The sequence below is a fragment of the Hirundo rustica genome, chromosome W (genome assembly GCF_015227805.2).
Source record: "Hirundo rustica isolate bHirRus1 chromosome W, bHirRus1.pri.v3, whole genome shotgun sequence".
Taxonomy (NCBI): Eukaryota; Metazoa; Chordata; class Aves; order Passeriformes; family Hirundinidae; genus Hirundo; species Hirundo rustica.
In genome coordinates, this window is record NC_053487.1 from 10837165 (window position 1) to 10854886 (window position 17722).

Genomic DNA, 17722 nt, shown 5'->3' on the forward strand with positions numbered 1-17722 from the left:
ATATTAAACAGCACCAGTCCCAACACCAACCCCTGAGTCTCTGGTCTCCACTTGGACATTGAGCCCTTGACTGCAACTCTTTGAGTGTGACCATCCAGTCAACTCCTTATGCATTGCGTGGTGCACCCATCAAATCCATGTCTCTCCAGTTTAGAGACAAGGATGTCATGCGGGACAGTGCCAAATGCTTTGCACAAGTCCAGGTAGATGATGTCTGTTGCTCTTCTCTCATCTACCACATTCCCCTTTTTCAGTCAGTGGGAACTTCACTGGACTGCCATGACTTCTCAAATATGACGGATAGTGGCTAAACCACTTCCTCTGCCAGTTCCCTCCAGATCCACAGATGTATCTCTTTAGGTCCCATGGATTTCAGGTTCCTTAAATGGTCTTGAACCTGATCTACAGAATTTCCTTCTCTGTTGTCAGTTACCCTCATGCTTATTTCCAAGGCCAAGACTTCTTGATTTCTGGTTGTATAGCAATCCAGCAACCTGACTTGGGGCATTTAGCGAGGAAAGCAAACCAGTAACTTGAACAAACTGTGATGTGTACCTTCTGAGTGTATATGTGAATTTTCTTTTGTGACCATTCTAAGATTGTCTTTACATGCATTGCAATTTAGTGATGTTCCCTGGCCTAGTGGCCTCTGATGTGGTATGAAAGCATGGCCCAGCAGAAGGCAGGGCTCAACTCTCTCTTCCTTTATTGGTGAATGAGTACCTCTGATTTTCTGTATTATCTTCAGAGAACAAGAGATAAGTGTAGAAACAGTTAGGTATTCTGTTGGGCAGTAGAGTTGTTCAGTGTCTTAGTATAGTGATCCTTTAGAAAGGTACATCTGTGGTAAACAAGTTCTACTCTGTGTACCTGAAAAAGCACTGTTCATGCTTAAAGCTTTTTGTTATCTAGGTCATAAAGTTAAACAATATTTGACAACTCTAGCCATCAAAAGTGCTTAATGCTGTACCCAGTTGTGGCCTTTTATCATAGCTTCTTCTATTCTACTGCATTAAACATTTGACTCAGTTCTCTGAACTGATAAGTTGTATGTGCCCTTGTGCTCCAGCCATCCAAGTCTTAAACATCAAAGGTGCTGTGTAGGTTGCAATGAAGAAGCAGAGCTGTAGGTAAAAGCAGATTTGTACAGCACAAATTACTTCTGTTTGTGGAACCAAATGCAAGGATTTTTAAAGTGAGGATTGACTTGTGATCAAAAAGGTAGTAATCCAGATAGTAGGAGGTGAAGCGCAGAAGACTAGTTTGCTACACACATAGCATTATAAATCTACTGTAGGTGAAGAGCTTAAAGAGAAAAAACAATAGTTATGTTGCTGTTTGAATTTTCATTAATAGCCTGATTCTTGATATTGCTATTGGTTCCTAATAGTCAGGTTTTTGTAAACCAAGGGGAGAACACTTGCATTCCTGAATCCAGGCTGGGATGTCAAGTTTGCTGGAATTTGTCTTTGAATGTCTCTTTTTAATTTGTTGCAGCTACTTCATCAGTTCCTGCGCTTAAGACAGAGCCTTCTCCCTCACTACCTTCTGCTGGTTCTCTGCCCAGCATGATGTCCACTACTGCTTCACTTCTGCCTTTAGCATCACAGCACACAGGAAATTTGCCCAGCTTGCCTCAGTCCAGTGATCTGGCCAGCAACTCACTCTCACAGTTAAGCAGGTACAGTAGGAGATGTGATAAACTGAAAGGGGTTCAATTGTCAGGAAAGGACAGATATAAGGGTGATTGTGTATGGGGTTGTCAGGCACCGGGGTCTCCTTTTCTGACATTAACTAAAATTAGGAGGGAGATTCATAAGAGGCCAGGATGTTTCTGGTTGCAAAGTATGAGCTTTGGGTTGCCTCTTAATGATAGAGCAGCTGCTGCTCTGAAGTTTTCATGGTTGTCTTGGTTTAAGACAAGTTAAGAGGTGGACACTGAAATAAGTTACCTCCCCATAAGTTTTAACCAATCCCTTTCCACCAATAAGGAGAGATGAATATGAGTAGATATAAGTGAAAAAATAACAGTTTACTAAAAACTGAAACAGAAACAGGCAAACATAATAAGAATAATAGTCACTAGTTACAAAATTGCTGAAATCTCACAGAACTCCCTGGGAACAAGAAGTTAAAAAATGTCAGAGTAACCCCTCCCCCAAGATGGCGCCCTCCACAGACAACCATGTGTGGAAAGACAAAGATGGCAGCAGCCCTCCCTCCTCTTTTGTCTCCAGTGGCAGCAGCAGCTCCATTGGTGAAGGTGGCTGGCACACTGGCAGCTGGAACTTAGTCAAGGGCTAGAACTCATGCAGAGATTTTGCCTACCTCTTGGCAGAAGATGGCAAGGCAGCCAGCTGGGGCAACTCAGACTCTGCACCTTCCCATTTCCACTGGGCACTGCTGGTGGGCTGGGGCGATTGTATGGAGCCAGGCTGTTCCATTCTTCTCATTGCAAGGCCACAGCTGTAGGCAGGCACTCGTGGAATTTGCCTTGAGGCAGTCCAGGACCACCTCTCAGAAAAAAGAATACCTGAGGCAACCCTCTAGGAAAAAAACAAAAACAAAAGAAACCCAAAGGAGAGCCTATGCCTACTGGTGCCTTGGCTCTATCTCCCTGCAAAAACAAAAGAAAAATAGCCAGAGCCATGAGGCAAGAGAGATCTCTGCCTGAGTGTCTCAACCTCAAAAAACCTGGGCACCTCCCAACCCCTGTGTAATGGTTTCACGATCACCAATTTCTGTTTGCCAAAATTAGTGGAGTGGTCTGAGTGTCTACCATAATAATTTACTTTTTTCCTGCTGTGAGATAGGATTAGGAGAAAAGCAAAGCAGGCTCAAACTTAAGGATAGGTATAAAGATAGGTTTATTAACAAACACTAAAAGAAAAGAATGGGAATCAAACTGAAACCTTCAAAACACTTCTCCCCCCCGTGGCTGTTTACTTTCTCACTAACAACATAAAGAGAGAAAACCTGGGATACCACCTGTCCTAGTCTAGGGCAAATTTGGGAGGAAACCTCCAAATGGGGTTCCTCTGGAGAAGCAAACCCAAACAGCCGTTCCCCAATTGGTCCGGGAAAAAAATCTCCTTAGCGAAAAGTGGAAAAAATTATTTATTCAACAAACAAAGTGCCCACAAGCATAAAAAATGAATAATATGAAACAATAAAACCTCTCATCATTCTGAAGTGAGATGGAAAACTCAGAACGTCCTTGCTGTGGGTTGCAGCTCAGCTCACCCAGTCTCTTATCAGTCCCTCCACTACTGGAAAATGCTGTCCTGGGCCCCAGTGGGCCGCAGGTATGAGATCCAGGGGTCTCTCTGGGTTTTTCAGTCCAGGACAGTCCCAAGAAAGAGTCCCAAGAAAAAGAGAAAAAAACAGTCCAGGGAACTTCTCTGCCTCAGCTAGCTAAAAACTAATTAAAAGCAAAGGAGATCTCTGTCCCGCTGTCTGTGCTGCAGATGACACAGTCCAGAAGCAGGAATGTGGAGGAGTGAGTGCAGTTTCTGAAAACAAACTTCGCACTTCTTTCTCCCCCTTCGCTCTCAGAACCAGTCTTAAAGGTACAGAACACAATATCCAACATAAACATAACAGACGATTGGGGATACAAGCATCACAAAGTCACTCTAAGACACCACCTTAAAATAGTCTTTCATCAGTTCTTAGGGAGAGGAGCCTCTCTTAGAACTCCCATGGAGACATTGCCACAAGATACAGTTCTTTGGTGGCTCCCATGTCACAAACCTGCAAACTGTGAAGTCCCTCCCATTTGGCAGCTTTCCCACAGCTGCACTCATAGGCGTATCAGCTTTTTCTTAGGGTACAGTTTTAGGATGACTGTTCTAGTATAAAACAAAGGTTCTCTTTATCTGTCTCCAAAATCATCTTCATCTCAAGAAACAGAGGTCTTCTTTTTCCCTGGGGGCAGAGGGCTTCATATCTCTTTATCTTCCTCTGTTCAAAATTCTCCATTAGATCATAGCTATATCAGTCCATGGCTATGACTAGAACTTTGAATGCCCCTAAAAAGCATTCTATAAGTTACAAGGATATTTTAGTCCATTCTCCATGGCCTCACAAGAAAAGTCCAGCCCAAACTAGGCAACTCCTCGATCTTCCTCCCAATTAGGACTTTTACTCTCTCTCTCTCTCTCTCCACTGACTTTAGTTTCATGCTGTGTCTCTCCATGTCTCACTCTGACTCTTTTCCTCTCACTTGGGGAAAGGGTTAATATCCTCAGGTCTCATTTTGTGCAGTGAAAGAGTTACCATCTGCCCGGGTCTGTCCCTCTTGGGCTGTGGCTCACGGTGTTGGATTTCAAACCCGTGCCAATGGGGGGAGGGGAGAACTCACTCCGAGAGATCAGAGCGACCTGGGGAAACAGCAGTCAGGAATCTCAGCGGCCAGGATCTCAACCGAGCCGCGCTGCGGGCTGAGCCAACTGGGCTGCGTGGAGGAGCGAGGCCCGGTCGGGCCAGCACTGCAGCAAAGCAGGGCCCGGCCCGGCCCCACCTTTATCGGCAGACGTTAGCAGCCACGGGAGGCCCGATCTAGTCGGGACGGGGCTCTCTCTCCTCCCCTTCCCCTGTCCGGCAGTCATCGGACCCGGCCCCGACCCGAGCAAGGAGGGGGGCCGGGACCAGCTTACCTCTTTCCAGGGCCAGAAGAAAGAGAACTTTCCCTGGGAGTTCTCTGATTTTAACCCTGTGTGTTCCCAGAGGTGTGTCATCTTTCTAATGGCTATACCAAATGTCAATATTCAAACCTAAAGTCTGATTGGGTTTGCTATAACTTTCCTGAAAAAATCACTTCCTTCCCAAACTATCACACCTTGCACGGTTGTTATCCTGCTGTGTGGTCTTAAAGAGACTGTAACAATTTTGGGCACAGATAGATATGGAATACAATAACATTTTGGGTTACACAGGACAGTGGTATATAAACAACTTAGTGTTTCAAGTAGCTCTTGTTTCAATCATGTCAGCTAAATTGATTCCCCCAGTTTATTTTTCCTACTTTTTCTGCAGTGCCTGCTGTTTCTTTAGTGTCATATGTTTGAAATTATTCCCTAACAATTTACTTCCTGGCTAATTCTGAAATATCGTGTTTTCATTTATATTTGTATTTCATAAAATTAGAAAATGGAAATGATTCCACAGGGAAATTGTGTGCCTTTTTCTTAGACGTTTCCTTAAGACACTTTGGAATGTCAGATTAGTGTTCCTGGAAATGAATTTAGCACAGCTTAGCTCATTGACACTGTCTGATTTTTTTAGTGCCTGTTACTTGAGCTTTGTCCTTGGACAGGTGACATCCTGAGGCTGTGCTGGTTATGTTTTAATACTCACCTTTGTACTGTATTTGTTAATATAAGAAACTAATTTTATGGGCTATCACAGTTTTTTTTTTCTGTTTCACAGCTAGGACATAGTCTCTTAATACACTAGTGTTTTCTGTTGAATAAAATGGTAAATGTGTCAAACAACAAGAATTAATTAATTCACATTGAAAATATATCCCCACATTTGTTTGTTGAAAAGCTGTGTACATTGGTAGAAATTTTAGTTGGAGGATTGATGCTGTTGGTCAGATACAAAGCACCATGAAAGATGATACTTGAATTCCAAGCATGTCTGACTTGGCTGTGCTGGTAGCTCTTGTCTGTCTCTACCATAGGTCAGATATCGAATTAAGGCTTTTTGAAGAGCTGGGGAGAGTAGGCAAGGGAGTGGTTTAAAAACATATGTAGGACTGAACTGTTTCTGTCCTTGCTGCTTGAAGCGGTGCAGGCAGAGAACAGTTCTAAAGAGTCAAAGTAAAATTAATCTATGGAACTGCCAAGATTTATTCTGGTTCCACACGTCAAAGAGTTGCCAGAAGTGTTTGCCCTTTTATTAGGGCATATAATTTAGCCTGCAACTTTGCTATGAAAACTACTGTATTTTCTTGTGACTATCTCCATAGAGAACACTAAAATATTTGCTATGGTTAGGATCTCTCTTGCTTCTGTTTTCACATAAGGAGGGTTTTTTTGAGCACCAAACCATACATAGTTTTTATATATTTGCTTTCTCAGTGTCCAATTTGTTTATTGTGCTGTAAGTTATGTTCTTGACCTCAAATGTAATGTATAACTGTCACTGTAAATGTTTAAAAAAAACATTTCAGTCACTTTTCAGGGAGATCTTTGTATTACAGATGTATGTCAGTGCTGCTGTTAGTGACAAAAGTTCAAAGGCCTGGTCAGTTAGGAAAAAAAGATGATGCTAAAGCAGTTGCTTTCTAAAGCAAAGCTATTGCAAATGTTTTTCATCAGGGGATTCTTTATTTTCATGTTTTACAGTGTATGTATAAAACTGAACTAATAGTTCCATTTCATCTTTTCAAAGAGGAAATTGGTTTTGGTAGGGTATAGTGCTATGAATTGGCCTTGATTAAATTGACAGATTCTGTAGTAATATGGCTAACTTTAGGGCTTTCACAGATGCTCTTCATTTGTTGGGGGTTTTTTTGAGCCCCGTCTTTTGAGAGTTTCTTAGGGGTTTTGGTAGTGTTATGGGGCAAATACCCTGCAGTTCTAATTGGTTGAACTAATGTTATGCAGGTTATGTGAGAAATACCATAATGAGTCAAACCAAAGCACTCTCTCACCTAATTAATACTTGTGCCCTGTGGCAAGCAGCAGCAGTTGCTTATGGAAAGAATGAGAAACAAGCCATGTGCTTGTGTGAGCATTCTTCTGGTTTTGGACTTTACATGTCTTAGAGTCATTGCTACATAATTCTTGAACCAGCAGTTGTTTTTCTAAAAATATAGTAATTTGATAAATATAAATGAATGGCTTTTTAGATGTTTCTTGTTAGTAATAGTTGTCTCTGTAGTTCATTTTTTTCATTAAACCGTAGTAGGATATTAGTTAAAGGGAAAATGTAGGGGTGTGTGTATATATATATATATATATATATATATATATATATATATATATATATACACACACACTTCTACAGACAATTTTTTTTTATTTTCCTAGTATGTGATATGTGTATACAGATAGCTACAATTTTTATTATTTAACTAATATTCTACTACCTATTCTGTTTGTGTATCTATATGTGTGTGTATATACATAGATATATATTAAAAATGTTTTAGGAAAAAAATTTATTAACTCTGCAATTTCTTTTTAGCTCCATTTCCAATCATCAGAGCAGCCTCTCCCCTGCCTCAGTGTTGTCTTCAAGCACATCACATGTGGTAAGTCTTATTTGCATTTCCAGAGATATTTGGCATGTAGTCAGTTTATCTGATGATTAAGACCCTCTCTTAGTTCAGTGTGTTCCAGTATACTAATAACTGAAACAAGAGCTTTATCTCAGGGAAGGAGGACTGCCAGCTCTCTAGTGGTAAAAAAGCCTTTACCACTTGATTTGTACTAGATCAAAACTAGCTGTTACAGAGACCTGCCAGTCACACAACTGTTGAGGAAATTTTTGTGCCAGCAAGGGAGGATGTAATATAGAAAGAATTTCCTATAACAAATGTGTTTAAAAAACAAATAAAACTTTAGATGTGGCTGTCTGAAACTGCTCTAAAATGTGGACTGTTCGCTGTCTCCACTGGAGAGGTTAGCTGGCAAAGTGCAAGTGATAGAGTGGTATATATGTCCTGGGGTGACTAAACCAGGACAATATGTCATGACAAATGCCTCAGGACACATGATTTTAGAGTTTACCATGTGACATTGTTGTCACCTGTGTATTCAATGCATTAGAGATAACAAGGCAAATGGTAGTGAACACAGTGCTCTAGATTGTAGTGGTGTGTGATTTTGTGTTTTAATATCATATGGTTTGTTTCCTTTCACCCTCCCCAGGGTGGTGGTTTAGCCTGGATGGATTGTGTCCGCCTATTGGGTTGTCAGTCTTCCCTGATACATCCCCCTTATTCCCAAATGTTCTCTGTCAGTCCTCCCTGGTACCAGCCCCTGCCTTGACTGCCAGAATCCCCTATTATTCGAGGCTCCATTGGTCTGTTTTTATATAAATCTCCTCCCATTATCCTCCCATTATCCTCCCCATTGGTTTGTGTTCTGTAAACCTCATCTTGTGTCCATCCCCGGTTTTCTCCCTATTGGCTCCTTGACCCTAAACTCCACCCTGATTCTGTCCCTTAAAACCCATGGTCCTGCCTTTGTTCTCCGTCCTCATCCCTGCTCTGTGTTCGAGTTATGTTACGATTTAAGTTGCTTTAATAAACGATCCCTGGACCGCATGTGAGGCCCACTTTGCTCCTTTCTACACTGACCCTATAGCAACTGCTTGGGACTCTCAAGACCCCGGGGCTTGTGTCACTCCCCCGTCAAGTGCCTTATCACCAGGCACGAAATGACACTTGATGAGGTTGCACAAATGAAAGCCAGAGATGCTGCCTTGTTCTGTCTGTACAATCCCAGCTGGGGTGTGCAGATAGGTTACTTCTTTTCTTTATGCTTGAATTTTGGTTTGCAATGCTCCACCCCTGCTGTATATGTAACTTAAAAATCACACTTTTCAAAATGTCCTCTTTTTTTGTTGTCAAGAGATCTTTTTGGCTTCTGTGTGTTGATGATGCTGTTTTGCAGGTGTGATCAGCTTACAGCTAAAGCACTGTATTGTGCTAGATTCAAATCAGGAACTCCTTTATCCTCATCTGTTCCTGTAATACATTTTGTTTGTGTTTCAGTTTACCACGTTGACTGTTGTGGGGCACTGCAGTTTTAATCTTTTAAATTCCACAAATGCCCTGAGGAAATCACAATAGCAGTGTCCTGTATTTTGAAAACAAATATTGTCTTTTGGAAGAATATAGTTTAACATAACAAATATTAGCTTAAAGGTGTATACAAGCAAAAAGGGCAAGAAATAATGCAAGGGAGTGACATTTGAATTACTGTGGTATAATTTTGTGATGATATAGCAATTTGAATTTAATTCTCATGTAATAATTTTCTTTGAGTACTTAAAAATCACAAGCATGCAACTTAATTGCTTGTCTGATACATAGATAATGCATTATTTTTTACATGTGCTGATGTTACTTAAAAGATTGTTGGGCTTGATTTTTAGTTTTGTTCCCTCCCCCCTGCATCTTTCACTGTGCTTCATTTGCTCTGTGATCCTCATTCTTTTTGTGTCCTTTCTAGCACACTAGTGTTGAGAACACAACTTCGCTTCAGCCTTCAACAACTTTTTCAACTGCTTCAACCTCAGCCACTAGCACCACCTCTTCGGTTGTCAGCATGGCAAGCAGTATGAACACTACAGCTTGCCTTGGCCTGAGTGTTACCAGTGTGTCTGCTACCACACGGGCAACTCCTTTAATGTTTTCAGGTTTGCAATATTAACAGTTTATGTGGAGAGACAGAGGACTTCAGTAAGCAGGGCTGTCATTTGAACATCTTACCGGCCATAGCTACGCTAAGAAATCCACATTCTTGACTAGGATTTTCATCATGTTTTATTTTCTGGGTTATAAAATAAAAATGCCTGGGTTTGTGTATTTGAGATGTTTGATAGGACATTATGTGGCATTTATGTAGCATATTCCATCCCCAAAGAGCTTTATAAATAGAAGCCAGAGCAATTCTGACTTTGGAAGTTTTGGACTAGGAGGTTCACCCTGTTTGTATTCCAGGTTATAATCAGCTCTTTGCTGTGAGTTCATATTAGCTTTAATTTCAGTCTTCTCTGTGACTTAAATTAATTTGGCAATGTCAACATATACTGCAGTGTCCTTGTTATCATGCACCACATCCCTATTGCCACATCTAGAGAAAGAAAAAAAGTGTCTGATGTCTGGGTGCAGTGGTTTTACGTTCACTAAATTTTAGTCTTGGTACTTATTCTTTTTGTGAGAGAGAGACTAGGAGAAAAACAAAGCAGGCTCAACCTTAAAATTAACAAATAGTTTATTGATATACACTAAAAGAATAGAAAAACAGAAAGTTGGAAAAAACTAAAATGGAATGAAACTTCAAAAAACACTTTTCCCTCCCCTTACAAACTGTTTACTTTTTTACAAAACAACATAAAGAGACAAAACTTGTAATTTTCAGCCAGTTTCATTATTTGATAATAGTCTTTTATCAATTTATTAGGGGAAGAGTATCCTTTTGAGTCATGGATCCCACTGACAACTTAGAACAGTTCTTTTGTAAGTTTTAAACTGTCACAAAAACAACCGCCCGGAAAAAACCTGCTTTTGTGACCCTCCCAGGAGCAGTTTCCTAAGCTGCTTATGGGTCATGGGTCTTAGACTTTTGCATATTGGGGTGTCACTTTTTAAAGATAAATAACTCTAAAGCAAAGGATTCTTCACTTCAAGGTACAGAGATATCTTCTCACTTCTTCACTGGTACAAGGGGCTTCTCATCTTTATCTCTGTTTAAGCATCTTATAGGATATTACTTAGTTCATCACAAACACCTTTGCTTAAATCTACACGCAAAACAATCATCTCCCCAAATGCATATCTTTCCCATGATTTAAAGGAATAACTTAAATATAGAGTTCATTTCTATGGCTCAAGTAAGAATAGAACAACCAACTCTTCAACCCTCTGTCCCAATAGTCTTTTCACTCTTGCTCTACTGACTTCAAGCTGTTGTTCTTTATGTTCACTCTGTCTTTTCTTACTCTCTCAGAGAAGGGCCAAGCTCTGGAAGCTTCATGTTGCTAGGAAAGAGTTAAATCTGCTCAGAGTTTTTGTCTCTCACTCTCTGTAGCTCGTAGTGTTAGATGTTCAAGGCCGAGCTGATAAGGAAAAAGTCACGCAGAAACATCAGAGATTGGAGCACTCAGGCAGTCTAGAATCACAAAAAGACCCCAGGCAAGATCATAAATGCCTTCTCAGCCCACCCCTCGGTGTAAATCGGGGTGGCCACGGCCCAAATGGTGCCCATAGCTCCCATCAGGGGCTTAGCAGAGATTTTTCTCTGCTCTAAGGAAATTTGAAGAAAGTAGCTGTTACAAAACAGCAACCTCTCCTTCCCCCCCCTTCACCCTGGAGCTGATGGAATCCAGCCAAGCTTCAGGCCAGCTTCCCCCCCCCAAAAACGGGGAAGCAGCAGGCCCAGCTTGATGTTACCTGTCTCTCTCTGGCTAAAGGAAGAAGGAAAAGGGCCCACCTACAGGAAATCAAAGGGTTTTATATGGTACTTCCCAAAGTCGCAGCTAACAATTTCAGTGGTCAGAATAGATGTCAATATTCTAACTAACTCTCTGATAGGTCTCTGTGTCTTCCAAAGCAATTCCCAGGTCCTGACCTGGAGAATTATTTTACATTCTTTTATAACTAAAAAACTAAACTGTACTAACCCATGACACTGGGTCATTCCACAGAAAATAGCACTTCGGATAAAGGAACCACAGAGGGAAGGTTGGGAGGCTTCTTGCACTGAAGTGAAAGCAATGATAAAGTCTCTTTCTTTTCTAATTAGCCTGAACTGATAAAAGGAAATCCTAGGGAGGGAAGGGAACAATTTAAATATTAAGATCAGACTTACAGAAGAATTTCTCATTTCCATAGCTTGTAAATAAAGTGTCTTGATGACTGGTCAAAGTGCATTTTTTTTTACTTTTCTGCTTCCTAGCTCTGCTTCATGTAGGCAATTGGAATTGTTTCAATTTCCTCTTTGCTATTCCCAGGTGCAGTAAGTCACCCACAAAAAGTATGCTGGCAATATTAAGTGCTTTCCAGTCTATTGTTGGTGATAAGGGGCAGTGTGTTGACGGAGCGGAAAATGAAAGGAGATAATTTGCTTTTAGATTGAAAACAATGCCTGAATTTTGCCTTCAGGAGAGGACCAAGGAAAGGAGAGTTCCTGTAATTCTTGCAATTCTCTTGGACAGAGTAAATAACAAAATTAGACTGTTCTCTGATGGGACTCTTTTCAGTTTTAAGTAGTCTGTGATTTCCCTTCCTTGAGGCATGGTTAAACTCTCCAGCCTATTTTGAGCATTTTCATGAACCAGCACAAAATTCTTCTGTGTAGTTCTGCTTTTACAAACTAAGACAGTGCTGCTGCCAAGACTTTGAGCTATCTTGTCTCAATGTTGAAGCCTTTTCTTTTCTAAAGACTTGTTAAAGTGCCTGTATTTTAATTCTACAGGGAAAGCTCCCCCAAATCTGCCTCAAGGTGTACCATCCTTGTTGCATAACCAGTATATTGTGGGACCTGGAGGACTTCTGCCTGCCTACCCAGTAAGCAATTTGTTTGTCCTTGATTGCTTAAGCCTTGGTGCAAGTGAGCCCTCCCAGACCTGCTCTTGTCTATGCCAAAGCATTTCTGTTGGCACATGTTGCACCTGGAATTCTTGTTCCAAATGTTGAAAAATGTTAAATGTATTCAGTGAGGGTTTACTGTTGATAGTAAACTGCATAAGTGTTGGTACAGACCTGATCTGGCTGTTGTTGAAGCTAAACATACATGTTGCTATGGTTTTCAGCGTTATCGGGTTTTAGGCCCTTTGAATAAAATTAGACCCATTTAGGTTTGTATTACTGGAGTAGATAGTATTACATAGTAATGTAATAGTAATAGTGCATAGTAATGGTTGAAATGTGCCATGTGTCCTGTCTCTCATACTTTAATAGATTGTGCATAACTTTTTGGTGTCTGACCAGGATCAACATATTTTTGGTTATCTGTTTTTTTGAATCAGAAATTTTATTCTAATAATTCTATATCACACCAAATGTGAGAGGAAACCATAGATTGCTTTGTGGTCTAGCCATCAAATCTTAAATCCTGCTATTTTCAGAAGTAATTAATACAGCAAGGAAGGCTGTTCCTCTTACTCCTAATTCTGAATGCCCTGTAGTTTCTTCACAATTTGATGAATGATGCATCTGCATAAACCATATTGAACACGGGCCAGTAATATCCTCAAGAGGACTGCTGTCACAAGGAAACAACATCAGAGTGAAAAGCCATTTTAAGCTTTGTTCTACTAGCCTTAAAATGCTACAGTGCACCATGATAGCACAATGTGACATATATCTGTACATCTTTAAAATAGATTGGGACTAAGTCAAACTGTTTAAACAGAGCCCCAAATTTATCATCATCAGAGAAATGTGTTATTATGTTTTATTTTTATCTGTCTTTAAGCAGATTTATGGTTATGATGATCTCCAGATGCTTCAATCCAGGCTGCCAATGGTAAGTATATGGCTTGGTTTATTTAGTTTTAAACAAGTTATCTTCAGTGTTGATCATTTGTGCAATGCAAAGTAATTCATTTGATAGTGACTGAGAGCTTATCTTTATGTTCTATATGCTTTTTATTTAATCATCCAGTTTTCTAGGTGGTATAAATTGATACAGTGAAACTGTCAAATTGCAAATAGAAGCAAAATGTGCTCTGTGCTTTTGAGTGGAGAAATTTTTAATTGTTATAGGGAGAGTATGACATCTTGTCAAATCTAGTTGACGTCTGTGTGTCAATGTTTTCTTTTACCAAAAGCTAGGATTGAACAGCAAGTAAACAAATTGACAGCCAGTAGGCGCATCTGGCAGGTTTTTGAGGTGCTCGTGTCACCGAAACTGCAAGAAAAAAACCAAAAACCTCCAACAACATTGTTATGGACAAATCAATAGCCAATTTAATATAAAGTAATTTTATTTTGCCATTTTAAAAATAACAATCTGAAATAGCCACAATAAAAGAGACAACCTCTATCCTGGGTTATCGAAGTTGGGTGAACATAGAGACGGTCACGAATGGACCAATTCTCCCCCGTTCATGCTCGTCTAGATCCAGTGGGCAGGTTTTATACCGTTTTTCTCCCCCAAGGCAGTTTTATTGTTAGTTCGTATCTGCAACACATATTCACGTGTTTTCTTCCTCTGGCCCCTTGGCTCTGAATGCTTCTTCCTGGCAGGATCAGGCGCCTGAATGGAGTTCTGAGAAGTCAGCATTGGGATGCTGATGGTGACATCTTTGGGTCTTCCTCTTCTAGATTGGTATCATGTGTTAATCACCGGAGGAGGCAGGTGGCTCTTCCTTGATGGATGGGACATCTCCTGTTTGGCCATTCCTTTTGGTTGCTAATCTGGGCTTTGCCCTGCTATTGTCTGGAGTCTCTACAATTGCAAATCAGTCTTGGCAAGCAGGAGAGTCTCCACAGCTTGGTGGAAACCCTCTGCTTGTAATACAGTTTATAGTTTATAACATATAGAACATGAATTTATCTCAAAATACTTATCACAGTCCCCCACCTCTTTTATAAACATATTAAATTTGTGTTTCTTTTAAAATTCTTAACAAATTCTTCTAATTTCTATGTTCTACTATATTACTAACAATACTTTTTACATTTTAGAGTGATGATAAGTTATCCTCAAATTTGCTATAGTCATCCCATTCTCCTTGTGATATCTCACAGTATTTCTGGTGGACAGCATTTTCTTTATTTATTTTTTTTTCAAATTTTTCTAAAGCTTCTGCTGCTTTATTAGCCTCTTTCTTTTCCTCTAATTTCATTATTTTGGACATCCTAGGGATCTGGCCAGGTTTTCCAACAGCAAGTTCGGGATCTGTGGGCAAGGCTGCAACCTGCATGCCTTGTACCACAGAGTGAATCAGTCGAATGAGACAAGGTATCAAGCAAGGCAGAAATATTATTCCAGCAATGGAACATAATACAAAAAATGCTACTTTTTTCCACCAGGCTCCTTGTCTAAACAACTGGTCCCACCAAGAGGCCTGGAGGATAGAATTCCATTTTTGCACAGGTACATGGGCTACCTTTTTAATCTCAGCTGCTAGGCCCCTGATGGTCTCCCCATAGTCATCTATTTCTATACAGCATTCTGATTCATTGAATTTCCCACAAACTCCCCCTTCTTCTACCAATAGGTAATCTAAAGCTATTCGATTCTGATATACAAACGCTCTCATCTGGGAGTGTTGTCTGGCCAGCAACTCTAGGGCATCTGAGGTATGATTCGAAACAATCTCTACCACAGCTTGGAGTCTTATCAGTCTATTCAATAGATAGATAGGAGTTCTATAACCCAACTTTCATTATTTGCCCAAGTTGCAGGACCATAATATTCTACAATTCTCGTTGCTGGCCATTCCTCCTCTCCCCATCTCTGGTCTCCGCCTGCCATCAGAAGTTCTTTCTTTAATCCTCTTTTCTGTCTATTTAGTGTCTCATACAGAAGGGCACCCAATAAATTGCTTTCTACCCTTGGTAATGTAAAGAAAAGAGGCTGAATCATTCCTAGGGTACAGGACCCTTTCTACTTTCTGGGTAATTTACTATAGGCTTTCTTTCCACATATCCAATATATACCATCAGACGCTTTCCATCTCACATTTACCTTCTCTGGTTCTTTCCAATATTCTCTCAGACCTTCCAGGGACTGGTAAGGGTTAGCTCCAGAGACCTTATGCCAACATAATCCAATTGAGTCAAGCCATTCACATGTTTCCTTTTTCCCTTGGCTCCAGTACCCTGTTGGGGTTTCTGGTTGCCAAATCTTGGTTTTGTCACTTGAATTTACAGCTAAAGTGGCTATACAGGGGGTATATCCTACCAACTCATTATATTCTTTGCCTTCCCTGCTTATACAAATAGTTCCAATTATTCTTTCATGTAACATCCACCCTTCCAGTCTTTGGATACTTTTTGAGATGTGGGCATTATCCCACTTTAAAAGTTGTTCCAGAGCTAAACTCTCCCCTTTCCATGGCCAGTTCTCTGCTGATTTGAGCCCTCCACAAATCCAGCAATTGGATAGACCCAATTCTGTGGCAATTTCTTGCATTAAGTCTATAAATAGGTTCTGATTGGGGGCAGGTAGTCCCCAGTCACTGTATTGTTTCTCCAAGTGCTCATAATGTTCACTCAGCGTTTTTAACCTTTTTTCTTCCATCCTTTTCTTTCTTACTTCTGATTCTTGCCTTTTCAGTTCTTGAGCTATCAATTCCATTTTACTTTCTGGATCTAATCCTTCCTCATTCCTTGAAAAACAAAAAGTTTTATCGAATTGTAGGCATAGTCTATCATCATCATTCCTGAGGAGATCAAGTATGATAGGTTCATTACCTAGTGATGTCTCTTTTTCATGTTTCAAGTTCTTTCCTACCCAGTACATCTTTCCACCCATACTACACATTTCTAATTGACCTTTATCATAACATAACTTATTAACTTGGTAGTATGCTACAAAAGTAGATTTCATTTTTCCTCCTATCCACACCGTTCGGTTACACTGGCTACATGTGGGGATGGTTGGCATCCATCCAGTCTCTCGTTTGTATATTGCATGGAAGGATGCTTTTCTCCCCTTGAATGTAGACTTAGACTGCCCATCTCTAGGTATTGCTTTCGGGTTGTGCCATATCACCCCCTCTTCCAATTTACATAAATAGTATCAAGTGCTGTTGAAAGTACAATACCCATTCTCCTTACCTGTCTGACAGTTATACTGGCCTTGGTATTTTGTAACTCTTGTGGCAATTTGCCCTTTCAGGCATTGCTCGCATTCATTCGTGGGGTTCTGCCTCAGCGGATCCTCGGGATACAACCTGCCCGCCTGGCACATGGCTAGGCTCAGGACCATCAGGATTCCCCACCGGTGTACTCCTCTGCCTTTGCCTTCGCCCGTGGGGTAGCAGCCAGCGGCGAGGTAAACCATCTTCTTGGCAGCAGGAGTATTCTTCAGGGGTTCTAGTGCTGGTCCAAACTGCAAACCTCCTCTTAAAAATGCCCCACCTCGATAGCTTGACGGTGTCAGCTCTGCAGGGTACCTTATTAGTCCTTCGGCACTCGATTGCAAGGACCTCAGCCTTTGCATCCAATTTTCCCCTTATACCTTTTTTGTATAAGTACCACTCTGGAGAATCTAACTCCAGTAAACCTGCCCAAGTAGCAAGCACTAGAAGACGGCTAGTCTCCTCCTCCTCCTTTTCCAAACACTTGGTACACAAGCCCTTAGGTTTGTACCCCCCTCTACAGTGGGCCACCCAGATTTGTTTACACAGAACACATTTGAAGTAAATATATGGGAAACATTCACAATCCTTTTCCTTGCAACTTATCTGGTCTTCTTCTGTCATTTACGGTGACGCTGTAACTTGATCTTTAAGTCTCCAGGAGAGGAGGACACTTTCCACTCTGGGGTGCAGTCCTGAAGCTCGATCTTTTTCACTCGTGATGCGTGAGTCCAACCTTTTTCTGCTGTTCTGATAGCTGTATCTGTGGTGAGGAGGACAAGAAAAGGACCTTCCCAATGAGGTGGCAGCGGGACCTCCCTCCAGGTTTTGATTAACACCTTGTCTCCCGGTTGTCTTTTGTGTATAGCAAACCCTAAAGGGTTGCTCTGAGTTATCAGTCCATGCTTTCGCAAGTCCTGCAGGTTCTTATTTACAGCTATCAGGTAAGGTTGAATCTGGCCGTTTTCTATTTGGGGATGCCCCACCGGCATCCCATGTTTGTAAGGCATTCCATATAACATTTCAAATGGTGACAGCCCAGTTTCGGAGTGTGGCATAGTCCTGATGTTTAAAAGCGCTAAAGGAAGACACTTTACCCAAGACATTTTTGTCTCTAACATTAGTTTTGATAGCTGGGCTTTTAATGTTTGATTCATTCTTTCTACTTGTCCTGAGCTTTGTGGGTGCCACAGGGTGTGATACTGCCATCGAATTCCTAAGGCCT

At 40.9% G+C, this 17722-nt stretch overlaps 1 protein-coding gene across 11 annotated transcripts in view; it reads left to right on the forward strand.

Moving 5' to 3' along the window:
- LOC120764843 (ubiquitin-associated protein 2-like) overlaps nucleotides 1-17722 on the forward strand; it is a 256201-nt gene that overhangs the window by 189593 nt on the left and 48886 nt on the right. For 6 of the 11 annotated variants that reach the window (XR_005704307.2, XM_040088943.1, XM_040088936.1 and 3 more), the window contains 5 exons: nucleotides 1498-1681; nucleotides 7198-7264; nucleotides 9192-9378; nucleotides 12159-12250; nucleotides 13161-13211. Coding sequence is in view for 10 of the 11 variants with exons in the window: in XM_040088943.1 (XP_039944877.1) it covers nucleotides 1498-1681; nucleotides 7198-7264; nucleotides 9192-9378; nucleotides 12159-12250; nucleotides 13161-13211 (581 nt within the window). In the remaining variant the exon portion in view is untranslated. The remainder of the gene's footprint in view (nucleotides 1-1497; nucleotides 1682-7197; nucleotides 7265-9191; nucleotides 9379-12158; nucleotides 12251-13160; nucleotides 13212-17722) is intronic. The other 5 variants (XM_040088945.1, XM_058423898.1, XM_058423899.1 and 2 more) reach the window with 3 other exon arrangements.